Source organism: Acinonyx jubatus, chromosome E1 (genome assembly GCF_027475565.1).
Source record: "Acinonyx jubatus isolate Ajub_Pintada_27869175 chromosome E1, VMU_Ajub_asm_v1.0, whole genome shotgun sequence".
NCBI lineage: Eukaryota > Metazoa > Chordata > Mammalia > Carnivora > Felidae > Acinonyx > Acinonyx jubatus.
Window position 1 is genome coordinate 25,174,023 of NC_069397.1, and position 13,923 is coordinate 25,187,945.

At 35.7% G+C, this 13,923-nt stretch overlaps 1 protein-coding gene across 1 annotated transcript in view; it reads left to right on the forward strand.

Moving 5' to 3' along the window:
• BCAS3 (BCAS3 microtubule associated cell migration factor) overlaps positions 1-13,923 on the forward strand; it is a 606,762-nt gene that overhangs the window by 215,849 nt on the left and 376,990 nt on the right. Inside the window, exon 16 of the mRNA XM_053211840.1 lies at positions 13,026-13,159. Within this exon, the coding sequence (XP_053067815.1) occupies positions 13,026-13,159 (134 nt within the window). The remainder of the gene's footprint in view (positions 1-13,025; positions 13,160-13,923) is intronic.

Here is a 13,923-nt window from a genome sequence, read left to right on the forward strand (position 1 = left end):
CTTTCATAAACTTTCTATAGTTTTCAGTGTATAGATTTTTCGCCTCTTTGGTTAGATTTATTCGTAGGTATTTTACGGTTTTTGGTACAATTGTAAATGGGATCGATTCCTTGATTTCTCTTTCTGTCGCTTCATTGTTGGTATATAGGAATGCAACTGATTTCTGTGCATTGATTTTTTATCCTGCCACTTTGCTGAATTCACGGATCAGTTCTAGCAGTTTTTTGGTGGAATCTTTTGGGTTTCTATATACAGTATCATGTCATCTGCGAAGAGTGAAAGTTTGACCTCCTTCTGGCCGATTTGGATGCCTTTTATTTCTTTGTGTTGTCTGATTGCAGAGGCTAAGACCTCCAATACGATATTGAATAACAGTGGTGAGAATGGACATCCCTGTCTTGTTCCTGACCTTAGGGGGAAAGCTCTCAGTTTTTCCCCATTGAAGATGATATTAGTGTTGGGTCTTTCATATATGGCTTTTATGGTCTTGAGGTATGCTCCTTCTATCCCTACTTTTTTAAGGGTTTTTATCAAGAAATGATGCTGTATTTTGTCAAATGCTTTCTCTGAATCCATTGAGAGGATCATATGGTTCTTGTCCTTTTTTTTATTGATGTGATGAATCATACTGATTGTTTTATGGATATTGAACCAGCCCTGCATCCCAGGTATAAATCCCACTTGGTCATGGTGAATAATTTTTTAATGTATTGTTGGATCTGGTTGGCTAATATCTTGTTGAGGATTTTTGCATCCACGTTCATCAGGGAAATTGATCTGTAGTTCTCCTTTTTAGTGGGGTCTTTGTCTGGTTTTGGAATCAAGGTAATGCTGGCTTCATAGAAAGAGTTCGGAAGTTTTCCTTCCATATCTATTTTCGGAACAGCTTCAAGAGAATAGGTGTTAATTCTTCCTTAAATGTTTGGTAGAATTCCCCTGGAAAGCCATCTGGCCCTGGACTCTTGTTTTTTGGGGAGATTTTTGATTACTAATTCAATTTCTTTATTGGTTATGTGTCTATTCAAATTTTCTATTTCTTCCTATTTCAGTTTTGGTAGTTTATACGTTTCTAGGAATTTGTCAATTGCCCATTTTATTGGCATATAATTGCTCATAATATTCTCTTATTATTGTTTATGTTTCTGCTGTGTTGGTTGTGATCTCTTTCATTTTTTATTTTATTTATTTGGATCCTTTCTTTTTCTTTTTGATCAAACTGGCTAGTGGTGTATCAATTTTGTTAATTCTTTCAAAGAGCCAGCTTCTGGTTTCATTGATCTGTTCTACTGTTTCTTTTTTGGGGGGAGTGGGGTTCAATAGCATTGATTTCTGCTCTAATCTTTATTATTTCCTGTCTTCTGCTTGTTTTAGGTTTTATTTGCTGTTCTTTTCCCAGCTCTTTAACATACAAAGTTAGGCTGTGTATCTGAGACTTTTCTTCCTTCTTTAGGAAGGCCTGGATTGCTATATGCTTTCCTCTTATGAGTGCCTTTGCTGCATCCCAGAGGTTTTGGGCTGTGGTGTTATCATTTTCATTGGCTTCTATGTACTTTTTAATTCCCTCTTTAACTTCTTGGTTAGCCCATTCATGCTGCTTAGCTTACTGGGGTGGATTGTTGTGGGGTTTGTAGGTGTATGTGCGCATGCATGGGAGGGGTGAAAATGGCATCACCCAGCTACCCAGTCTCTAGTATTGGAACTTTGTTCTCTCCAATCAGCAATTGTGCACCCGTCCTTTGTCTCTGGCCTCTGTCCACTCCCTGCTTTTACACTGTCTGTGACCAAACCATCAGGTTGCCAGGAGGCACCTCCCTCTTGCGTTTTATCTCAGATGTGGCTGTGTTTCCCAGCCCCTCACTTCTGAGGGACTGCGGCTTTGACCCACTCAGATCCTCTGGGGGAGAGTCTCACTGAGCAACGGCTGAGTGCCCACCGCACCCAGGAATGTTTGCAGGACCATGCTGATGCCAATGCCCAGAGACTGCAGTTGGGTGCCAGCCTTCCCCAGAAAAAGTTCACAAGATCGTGTAGCAGCAGCATTTCAGGGATTATGGAAAATTACAACACACATCTGGCACCAGGCTTCACCCTTAATGACCTTGTTCCATCACCAGTGAATGTGGTTGTTCTCTGGGGTCTGCTGGACCAGGTGGCCACACAGCTTCTACCAAATATCCTTCCAGCAGTGGAACTGCTTCTCCCCATGTAGCCTGAAGACCTTCTGGACCCCACTCTGCTCCTGGGGATTTGCCCTTCCCACCAGGGCACTGCCAGGTATTGAGCTGTAGAATTTCAGACTCTGTGCTCCCCCTGTTTATAGAGTCTTAATGTAATTTAAACCCTCTCCTTTCTCCTTTCTCCCTTTTTTGTTCAGTCCCTATGGCTGTTTCCACATTTCCGCTTTCTCTCCAACTTCTTTTGTGTGTGTAGGGTGCTTTTCCCAAACTCTCCCCCCATCTCTGTCCTCTCTCCGCAAGCAAAAACAGCTCCCTGCCCTCCACGGCTTTTCTCTCTCCCAGTTCACCTCTCTGTGCCACGTACTTGCTGAGTTCTGTAGTTCAAGTTGTGCATATTGTGTGTTAATCCTCAAATCAGTTTTCTAGGAATGCAGGTTTAATGTTGATCTGGCTATATTTCATGGATGCGAAACACAAAAAAAACCTTCCATGCTGTTCTGCCATCTTGGCTTCTGTTCCCATTCAAATTTTAGAATTTTTGTTCCACCTCTGTTAAGAATGCTGGTGTTATTTTGATTGGTATTGCATTGAATGTGCAGATTGCTTTGGGTAGTATTGACATTTTAACAATATTTGTTTTCTGATCCATCAACATGGAATGTTTCTCCATTTCTGTGTGTCTTCTTTACTTTTTTTCATAAGCTTTCTATAGTTTTCAGCGTACAGATCTTTTACTTCTTTGGTTAGGTTTATTCCTAGGTATTTTATGGTTTTTGGTGCAGTTGTAAATGGGATTGATTCTTCGATTTCTCTTCCTGCTGCTTCATTATTGGTGTATAGAAATGAACCAATTTCTATATGTTGATTTTATATCCTGCGACTTTGTTGAATTTATGTATCAGTTCTAATAGTTTTTTGGTGGAGTCTTTAGGGTTTTCCACATAGAATGTCGTGTCATCTGTGAAGAGTGAAAGTTTCACTTCTTTCTTGCCAATTTGTGTGCCTTTTAAATTTATTTTTGTTGTCTTATTGCTGAGGCAAGGACTTCCAACACTATGTTGAACAACAGTGGTGAGAGTGGACATCCTGTCTTGTTCCTGACTTTAGGGGGAAAGCTTTCAGTTTTTACCCATTGAGGATGGTATTAGCTGTGGGTCTTTCATATATGGCTTGTATGATCTTGAGGAATGTTCTATCTATCCCTACTTTTTTAAGGGTTTTTATCAAGACAGGATGCTGTATTTTGTCAAATGCTTTTACTGCATCTAGAGAGGATCATGCAGTTCTTATCCTTTCTTTTGTTAATCTGATGTATCATGTCAATTGATTTGTAGACATTGAACCACACTTGCATCCCAGGAATAAATCTTACTTGATCGTGCTACATAATTCTTTTAATGTATTGTTGGGTTCAGTTTTCTAGTATCTTGTTGAAAATTTTTGCATCCATGTTCATCATGGAAATTGGTGTATAATACTCATTTTTAGTGGGGTCTTTGTCTGGTTTTGGAATCAAGGTAATGCTGGCTGCCTAGAATGGATTTGGAAGTTTTTCTTCCATTTCCATTTTTTGAAACAGCTTCAAAAGAAGAAGTATTAATTCTTCTTTAAATGTTTGGTAGAATTCCCCTGGGAAGCTATCTGGCCCTGGAAGGCATGCTATTTCCAAGGCCCTTAGAGTTGTAAAACTCTGAAATTGTATGATATGTTTTTTTCCTGAATAAAGACAGGAGTCAAATTACTCTTCCCAATCTATACTTCCTTATCTTCCCAATTCTTCTACTTTATCTAAAAATTTTACGTTTTTGCCCGCCATGTTGTGAGGTGTACAATATGATAGGGTAAGAAAAACCATTCAGTTATGAAAGAAAATTATATTTTATAAAAATATTTAATCACTTTTATGCCTTGGTATCTTATTAGTGTTTTGTGTTAGTATTGTTCACTAATCGTTAACTTTATTAAAAGTGCATGGTTAAATCAAAAGTAATCAACACAAGTTTATTCTAAAATTGTATAGAAATTCAAAAGATCCTGAAAAAGATGGGTGAATTTTGAAAGCTGAAACTACCTAAATATCTGACCTTCTCTAATTGTACAGTAATCTAGAGAATATGGTGTTGGGCAAATATAGTTATAGGTGGATGGAATGGAATCCAGAATTTGATTAAACTCACATGGTCACTTGATATATGACCAAAACAGTAGGTGATTCAATGTGGATGGTATAGTTGTCTGAAAAAATGTTGGTGGAACAACTGGGATATCCACTTGGGGAAAAAAATAAACTTTTACTTAATGTCATGCACAAAAATGAACTCTAAGTTGATCATAGACTTAATTTAAAATCTTAAACTGTAGGGGCACCTGGGTGGCTCAGTCGGTTGAGCGTCCGACTTCGCTCAGGTCACAATCTCACGGTCCGTGAGTTCGAGCCCCGCATCAGGCTCTGTGCTGACAGCTCAGAGCCTGGAGCCTACTTCAGATTCTGTGTCTCCCTCTCTCTCTGGCCCTCCCCCCGTTCATGCTCTGTCTCTCTCTGTCTCAAAAATAAATAAATGTTAAAAAAAATTAAAAAAAAATCTTAAACTGTAAATCCTCAAAAATAAAACAAAGGATTATATCATTGTGACCCAGGAGAGATAAAGAAAGAGGTTTAGGTAGGACACCAAAAACACAAACCATAAAATTGTTCTTCTTTAAATTAAGCACCTTGGGAAAGATATTGTTATGAAAATTAAGTGGGAGAAAATATCATATATGATATATATATATATGTATATACACACACACATATAATTATATATCATATTCATAAATATATATGTAATAAAGGGACAAAACAATTAAAAATGGACAAAAGATTTGAACAGTCATGTCACAAAAGAAAATATGCACGTAGTCTTAACACATGAAAAGCTGTTCAACATCACCAATCACCAAGGAATATGGCATACTAAAACCATAAGAAATCATCAGATACTCACTTAAATGATTAAGATTTTGAAAGACTAACAGTATCAAATGTTAATGAGTCATGGGCTCGTGGGAAAGTTAAAATGATACAGCTGCTTTGGCTAAACATTTTCAGTTTTTTTTTTTTTATCAAGTTAAACATACATATGAGCTAGCAGTTCTACTCCTAAATATTCACCTAAGAAAAATAAAAACATATGTTCACACAGACACTTGTTTTGAATCTTACTGGGGGTTTCTTTCACAATAGCCAAAAAAAGAAATAACTGCTGAATGGATATATAAATTATATGTCTTTATAATGGAATGCCACCCAGTAATATAAATAAATGAATGTAGTACTGTTACTCACAGCGGTAGGTTTAACAAGGTATTGTGTGAATCTATTTACATGAAATTCTTAAGTAGGCAATATTAATTCATAATGACAAAGCCAATGAGTGGTTCCCTGGGGCCAGGCAGTGGGGATGGGATGGACAGCAGGTGGACACAATAGAATTTTATCACATGTGCTCTATCTTAATGGCAGTAGCCTAGGTGTATATATACTTGTCATACTCATCAAACTGTAGTAAAATGACTGCATTTATTGTGCATAAATTATATATTAAAGGTTAATAAAGTTTAGAAACTTTTCTGGAATCTGAGAAAAAATATATTCAGCCACTTGGAAAAAAAATACACATAGACATGCACCACTTTCCTATATGTCTCTTGGATGAAAAGACCATTTAAAATAATAGTAGAATATTTAATATGAAGACCCATCGGATATAGCCAAAGATGTCTTCAGAACTCTAAATATGTCATGACGCTAAGTGAAAGAAGGAAAACAAAGTATTCGAATAAAGATGTTAGAACATTTAACGTTGAGACTCCTAAAAACACGAGGCTAGAAATAGTAAGCTATAAAATAAGTGAGCTAGAAACCCAATTATGATTTTAGTTTTTCCCACATGGAAAAAATTGGTAAGAACCATATCAGGTATTTTGGTCTAATTTATCTTGATCGTGGATATATGCAACTTTAGGAAGGGATAAAATTAATCATGTGTTTTATGTGTTTGACAGTGTGTACATCAGTGCCTTTAACAGTGTTTTTGAGCTTAAAGTTTAGAAAGACTTTTACTATATCCTGGACCACAAATTTAGAAAAATACAGTGATGAGTTTGATTATTAGCATCTTTAAGCAGCTTAAGAAATCTGCTAACACTGACGCTGCCCACAGGGAGACTTTGAGACCATTGTTTTCAGGTATTCACATTTACTTTAAATCAGACTTTAATAGGCTATTATTGTGATTTTATGTATTTGAAGACCTAAAAGACCTTGATCAGTACTAGGGTTCTGTTTCTCTGCTTTTATGGTTACAAATTAGACTAGTAACTTTATTTTTTTTAATGTTTATTTATTTATTTATTTTTGAGAGTGAGAGAGAGAGACAGACAGACAGACAGGCAGGCAGGGGGAAGGACAGAGAGAGAGGGAGACAGAGAATCCCAATCAGGTTCTGCGCTGTCAGCACAGAGCCCGACATGGTGCTCGAACCCACGAACCGTGAGAACGTGACCTGAGCTGAAATCAAGAGTCAGACAGAGGCTTAACTGACTGAGCCACCCAGGTGCCCCTGGACTAGTAACTTTAAAAGATAATTAGATAATGTGTAAGTTTTTAATCTGTACAAGTACTGATGGGGAAGTATTAAATTCACAAGAATTAATATCAAAATATAAAATTATTTTATGAGTGATATATTTTGAATTCCTGTAAGGATTTCCATTTGCCCCAGCATATCAGTGTTTATATCTATTTTTGGAAGAGAGTGTGAATAGCTGGTAATTTGTTTTCCAATTCATATGTGTGCACGTGATAAAGAACTGTACAATTAGGGAGGTGTTATAAATAGGATACGGTAAAAAAGACCTACCTACTCATGTTTCCAAGATTTTATAACATATGCCCAGTAGAGGTTTGCTACTCTTTAATTTTGCCTTTTGGGCTAACCAGCTGACGCCCAGTTGAAAAGATTTATGTTCTTATGAGGCCGCAAAAGCCTTAATGTTCAGTCTCCAGCTACCTCAGATTTTGGAGAACGCCGTGTACCATCAGCAGCTTCAGTCTCCACCCTCTAATGCTAATGCTCATCTATCAAACTTGAGGCTGAGAGTGAGGGAGAGGAAGCTTCCAGATAAACACACAGCAGCGCCTAAACAGCTAATCACTCTAAGCTTCCGCTTCCAGGCCCTATAATTAGAAGTCCTTCTTTTCCTTGTATTCCCAGATGACGCAAATGCTTTTTGTGGCTTGGCACCTCATTTGGGGCGTGGGTTTTAGTTTATGGCCAGGCTAGAGTCTGGTTTAGTCTTCTGATGCTGCATAAATAGTTCTTAAGCCACAGTCTACTCTGTACCAGTTTTTCCTTTTATGTATATCTGCTTTTTAACTTGTTTTCTAGAAAAAAAAAAAAAAAAAGCTTGTCTTTCTCCCAACAGAATGTGTGCAAAAGAGGAAATTCTAAATTAAAAGAAAACATGATTGTATAGTACTATACTAGTTATTTATTTCTTCTTTTTCTCTCTGCTCTTTTATTTTTATTTTATTTTATTTTTTCTTACTATTTTAAAGTTTTGTCAAAAATGGTAAGTTCATTGGTGGATCACAGAAACTACATTTACATGAGGAAATGGGAAAAAACTTTTGGGATAGAATACACAGAAGATAATAAAGATACATTTTCAGTGGCCCATTTCTCTAAAAATCTGAATTCATTTTACATATTAGAAACCAGACAGATGTTGAAAATCTAGGAGCATGTTGAAAAGTGTACATTTGTGATTTTCGTTCACATGCGAAACAATAATCCTCTTAATATGGCTACTAGGGACTTTTATTGGAGTGCTTATTATGAGTAAAATACTGATATGATTCTAGAAGAAATGAAGTTTGTCTTCAGTAGGTGAGTCATATATTTGTATTGTAAATATAAGCTCATCATTTTCCTGTCAGAATGTTTCAACTGAATTGTTTATCATGTGCAGAAAATAGTTTTGTAGTGGAAAAGTGATATCAGAACATAGTAGAACTGTGATCATTCAGACTTAGTATAACTCAGCAAAAAGTAGGAGTGAAGAAATATTGTTCACAAAAGGACAACTAAGCATTCATGCCCAATCTTAGAAATTTGTTGGTCGGTTAACAACAATAAGATGGACAGAATATAAAGTATGTCAGTGACCTCATGACCATAGCTGGTTACAGGGTAGGATCTAATTGTTATCTAAATGTTATCTAAATTGTTATACATTTGAAGTAGATCTCAATAAATAACACTTTTTTATTTTCTAAAATGTATTCTCTTGGAAATAGGCATCTAGTATGGTATTTTTTAATTTAACATCGTGACAAGAACTGTACCTTTTATTACCCTAGTAAATAAGAAGCTCAGATATACTTCATCTTTCTATTTAAATGTTTACCTTATCTTCTCACTAGTACTTAATATTCTTTCATACATTTTTTTTCAAAAGACAAAAGTTTTAGGAGTTAAAAAATGTGATTCTGCCTCTGGCACAGCAGAGTAAACTAACAAACCATTCTTCCCACAGAATACAAATATAAATTCTGGACAAAATATAAACAAACATGCACAAATTTAGATATGTGTATTATAGTTCCAAGAATGGCTGATAGAAACTTAAAGAGAGACACAAAAAGAGGAAATGGAAAAATTAAAATTGGGTATTAAAAATATTGAAATCATATAGAAAAAGGGAAGAAAGCAAGAACAGAGAAACAAAGAATAAAAACAAGGAAACCATCAGAAAAATAATAAAAAATAATAAGATGGTAGCTATAAACTCAACCAATAAGTTAGGCTAAATGTGAATGAACTACAAACACCAATTATAAATCCAGAATTAGATTTAAAAAAAAAACAAATTAGACCTCAATTATTACCTAAAACAGTCATTTTTTTAATGTTTATTTTTGAGAGAGAGAGAGAGAGAGGCAAAGCATGAGTGGGGGAGGGGCAGAGAGAGGGAGGCACAGAATCCAAAGCAGGCTCCAGAACCTGACATGGGGCTCAAACCCACGAACTGCAAGATCATGACCTGAGCCAAAGTTGGACACTCTACCGACTGAGCCACCCAGGTGCCCCTAAAACAAAGTCATTTTCAGTACAATTATATTGATTATAAAAGTGAAAGAATAGAAAAGTATATGCCATGAGTGCACCAATCAAAACAAAGCTAGAGTGATGGTATCAGTATCAGAAAAGTAGACTTCAGAACAAGGAAATTACCAGGTTAAAGTGGGACATTATGATGAAAGAGGCAGTTCGCCAAGATGTCCTAAGAATACTAAATGTGTGTGAACTTAAAAGTTTAATATTTGGGAGCTATATAATAAACATATCCACAATTATACTTGGAGATGTTCAGTGTTCAGTTGAATTCAATAGTAGAACAAGAAAGCAGGCAATCAGTGAGGATATTGAAGATCCTAACAACGCTATCAGTAAACTTGAATTAATTGACCTTTATAGAACACTCCAGGTGTTTCAAGTATACATGGAACAGTCACCACGATCTCTTCTCAAATATAAAACAAGGTTTAATAAATTCCTCGTCATCACTAAAAATTAGTATGTGAAAGATACCTGAAAAATACCCAAATACTTAGAAAAGCTGAACAATATATCTTTAAATATCCCATGAGTAAAAGAGGAAATATCTAGAAAACATTTAGAACTGAATGCAAAAGAAAAGGCAGTGTGTCAAAATTTTGGAATTCAGGTTTACAGGGAAATTTATATCAATATATGCTTACTCTGAAAAAGGAGAAAGTTCCTGAAAAAGTAATCTAAGCTTCCACCTTAAGAAAACAGAAAAAAAAAATAGCAAATAAAACTAAAGCAGGGAAAATGAAGTAGCAGAAGATACTAATAGCAGAAGGAGCAAGATAGGAGAAAGCAGAAATTGAAAAAAGAAATCAGAAAATCAGTGCTACTCAGAATAGATTTCCTTGAAAACATCTAGCTAGAATGATCAAGAAAAAAAGACGGAAGACAAATTGTTGATAACCTCAATGAAAAAGTGGGCATCACCAAAGACCTTACAGGTATTAATAAAGGCCATTTCCTTGAGTTACAGAAAGTAATTCACCCAAGGACATTTAAATTAAGCCCCCAAATTTTACATTTTAAAATAATAAAATTTAAATTACAAAGAAATTAAATTAAAAATATTTAAAGGTATTTTTTTAAATTTTTTTTAACGTTTATTTTTGAGACAGAGAGAGACAGAGCATGAATGGGGGAGGGTCAGAGAGAGGGAGACACAGAATCTGAAACAGGCTCCAGGCTCTGAGCTGTCAGCACAGAGCCTGACGTGGGGCTCTAACTCATGGACCGTGAGATCATGACCTGACTCGAAGTCGGCCGCTTAACCGACTGAGCCACCCAGGCGCCCCTAAAAGTTTTTTTTTTTTAAAGGCCCATATAGTTTTACTGACAAATTCTAATGAAAATCTAAGTAGGAAATAATAGTGGTTTTCCGCAATCTCTCTCTTCAGTTTCACAAGACCAGCTTTAGCCTGATACTGAAAACAGACAAACACGTGATTAGAAAGCTACAAACCAATAACCCTCAGGAACAGTCATGAAAATCTTAAAACCTTAGCTAATTGAATCCAGCAGCATATAATAAAGGATTTTGACCAGGTGGAGTTTATCCTAGAAATGCAAGTTTTGTTTGACATTTGATTTTGTTTGACATTTGATTATTTACTAAAATTCACCATATTAATTGAGTAAAGAAAAAAAATGCATAGTCATGTCACAGGTGTAAAACACTGTACACAATTCAACATTCATTCATTATAAAAACTATCAACAAATTAGGAGTAGAAAGGAACCTCCTTCACTTGATAGAGTATTTATAAAAAAAAAAAAACTACAGCTAACATCATACTTAAAGATTGAATGCTTTCTCCTAAAGTTTGGAAGGCACGAATATTACTTCTCCCCATTTCTGTTTTCCTCAGCAGTGTAGTAAGTGAAGAAAAATAAAAGGCATGTAGTTTGTAAAGGAAAAAATCAAATTATGTCTATTCACAAACTACATGATAATCTGTAAAGAAAACTCCATGTAATCTACAAAAAGCCCTGACTAGACCTGGCAGACTATCCAGTCAATATAAAAAAATGTCCATTATGTCTCTATATGCCAGCAGGGAATAATTGACAATTGAGATAAAATAAAAAGTACCATTTATCATGGATCCAAGAAAAAATGTATATAATTTATGTGCTCAACAGGAAAAACAAGAAGTCAAAGAAAACATATATCAAGAAATAGGAAGTGTTCATAGATTAGAAGGCTCAATATTGTTAAGCTGTCCATCACTGTCAATTTGATTTATAAACTTAATATAACCTTCCCCAAAATCCTAAGAATTTTTATTTATTTAAGATTTTTTTAATGTTTATTTACCTTTGAGACAGAGAGAAACAGAGTGCGAGTGGGGGAGGGGCAGAGAGAGAGAGGGAGACACAGAATCTGAAGCAGGCTCCAGGCCCTGAGCTGTCAGCACAGACCCTGACCTGGGGCTCGAACTCACGAGCCATGAGATCATTACCTGAGCCGAAGTTGGCTGCCCAACTGACTGAGCCACCCAGATGCCCCCCTAGGAATTTTTAATATCAAAAATCTGATTTTGGGGTACCAGGGTGGCTCAGTTGGTTGAGTGTCTGACTCTTGATTTCAGCTCAGGTCATGATTCCAGAGTAATGGGATGAAGCGCCACATCTAGCTCCGTGCTGAACATGGAGCCCACTTGAGATTCTCTCTGTGTCTCCCTTTGCCCCTCTCCCCACTCATGTGCTCTATCTAAAATTAAAAAAAAAAAATCTGATTTTGTGTTTGGAAAGGAATTGGAATAGCCAAAATAATGTTGAAAAAAAAGGTTCTTTCTTCAACATTTGATATAAAGTTATGGTAATCAAGCAAGTGTGGTATTAATGAAAGTATAGACACAGAAAATGATAGACTAGAATAATACTTCCAGGTGAAGACCTATGCAGATATAGCCAGTTCATCTTTGGCAAGTTGACAATGGATAAAGAATAAAGGATAAAGACTTCAGTGAGTAAAGAATATTCCCTTCAAGAAATCTTGCTAGAACAATTGGACATTGTTTGCAAAAAAAGTTAGTTCGATACCTCACAATTTATACATAAATTAACTTAAAACAAATGATAGACCTCTATGCAAAATATAAAACTGAAATTTTGACAAGAAAACAAAATTTTTGTGACCTTGGATTAGGCAAAGAATTCTTAGCTATGACATTTCATCAAAATTAAAAACTTGCTATGTGAGACACTGTTCAGCATTTGAATAAATATTATGCCAGGGTAGAGAAACATTTTTAAACTGGTGGATTAAGTGTAGGGTATTTCAGATACACTGAAACTTAAAATTCAGGTTTTAAGAAGTGGCAAAAAATGGGAGCAAGTTTTAGTTCCATGGAGAGAAGTCATTTTCACATTCTTTGTTATCAGATTTGCTATATTAAAAGGCTTGTGAACTCTCCATAAACTTTTCTCTACTAGTTGTACAGGAACCTCATAAAACCTTTACAGCTAGTATTCTCACTATGCTTGTATACTGATATGGCATTAAGGTTTTGTGTTCATACAGGAAAAAGATGCTGCATTTTGATTTTTTTTTTAATTGGGGAAATTTTTTACATCTTTGGTCATTTTTTCCTTCGGTGATATTTTAAAGCATAATGAATATTTTGTGAAAATATTTCATCAACATACATAATTGTTTTTATTTTTACTCCCTTTTTGGTGTGTTCTTCAGGAATGCTTCTAGTTACAACAGACACCCTTGGCCATGACTTTCATGTCTTCCAAATTCTGACTCATCCTTGGTCTTCATCACAAAGTGCTGTCCATCATCTGTATACTCTTCACAGGGGAGAAACTGAAGCCAAAGTAAGTTGTGTATTTTTCAGAAGGTGTGTGTGAGTGCATGCGCATGCATGTGTGTAATATGACATCTAAAATAACTGGTTATTTATATCATATTGAAGCTTAATGTTAGTGACAACATACTATTCTTGGTGATAGAGTATATCAGGTAATTAAGAAAAAATATTTATCCTATAAATATTATTCTATATAAATATTTGGCCCCATAAATACATAAGTAGTAGGTGAACAAGTCAATGAATGTTGATAAAACAAAAGTTCCATAAGTTCTATTTATCCTTCTCCTCCTACCCTGTACCATTTCTTGCCCCAGCAAAAACTCTGTCATCTATCTGATGTCTCTCCAGGTGCATGCACACATGTGTACACACACACACACACACACATACATGTAAACACATTCACATATACACAAAAATAATTGAGTTTTGTAATGTATGACTATATGGATAATATTCAGTGGTATGTAGGAGTCAGTTCACAGTGGCTAGTGAGAATGAGTTATGTACATTTCTCCCAAACTCTGGATATAGTGACATTGTGTTGGTGGTATGAAATCATCCACGGTAAGAGTGTTTACATAATTGGAGTCAGCAAACACTACAAATCAGAACTATTTTTTTCTTATGCAGCCAGCTTTTAACATTTAGCAACACATCACTGTGCACACATGTATGGGCATGCCCACATCCACACATCCACACACAAACAACCACGTATGTAATTTACTAAGCATTTGTATTAGGCACCATGCTAAATGCTTTTAC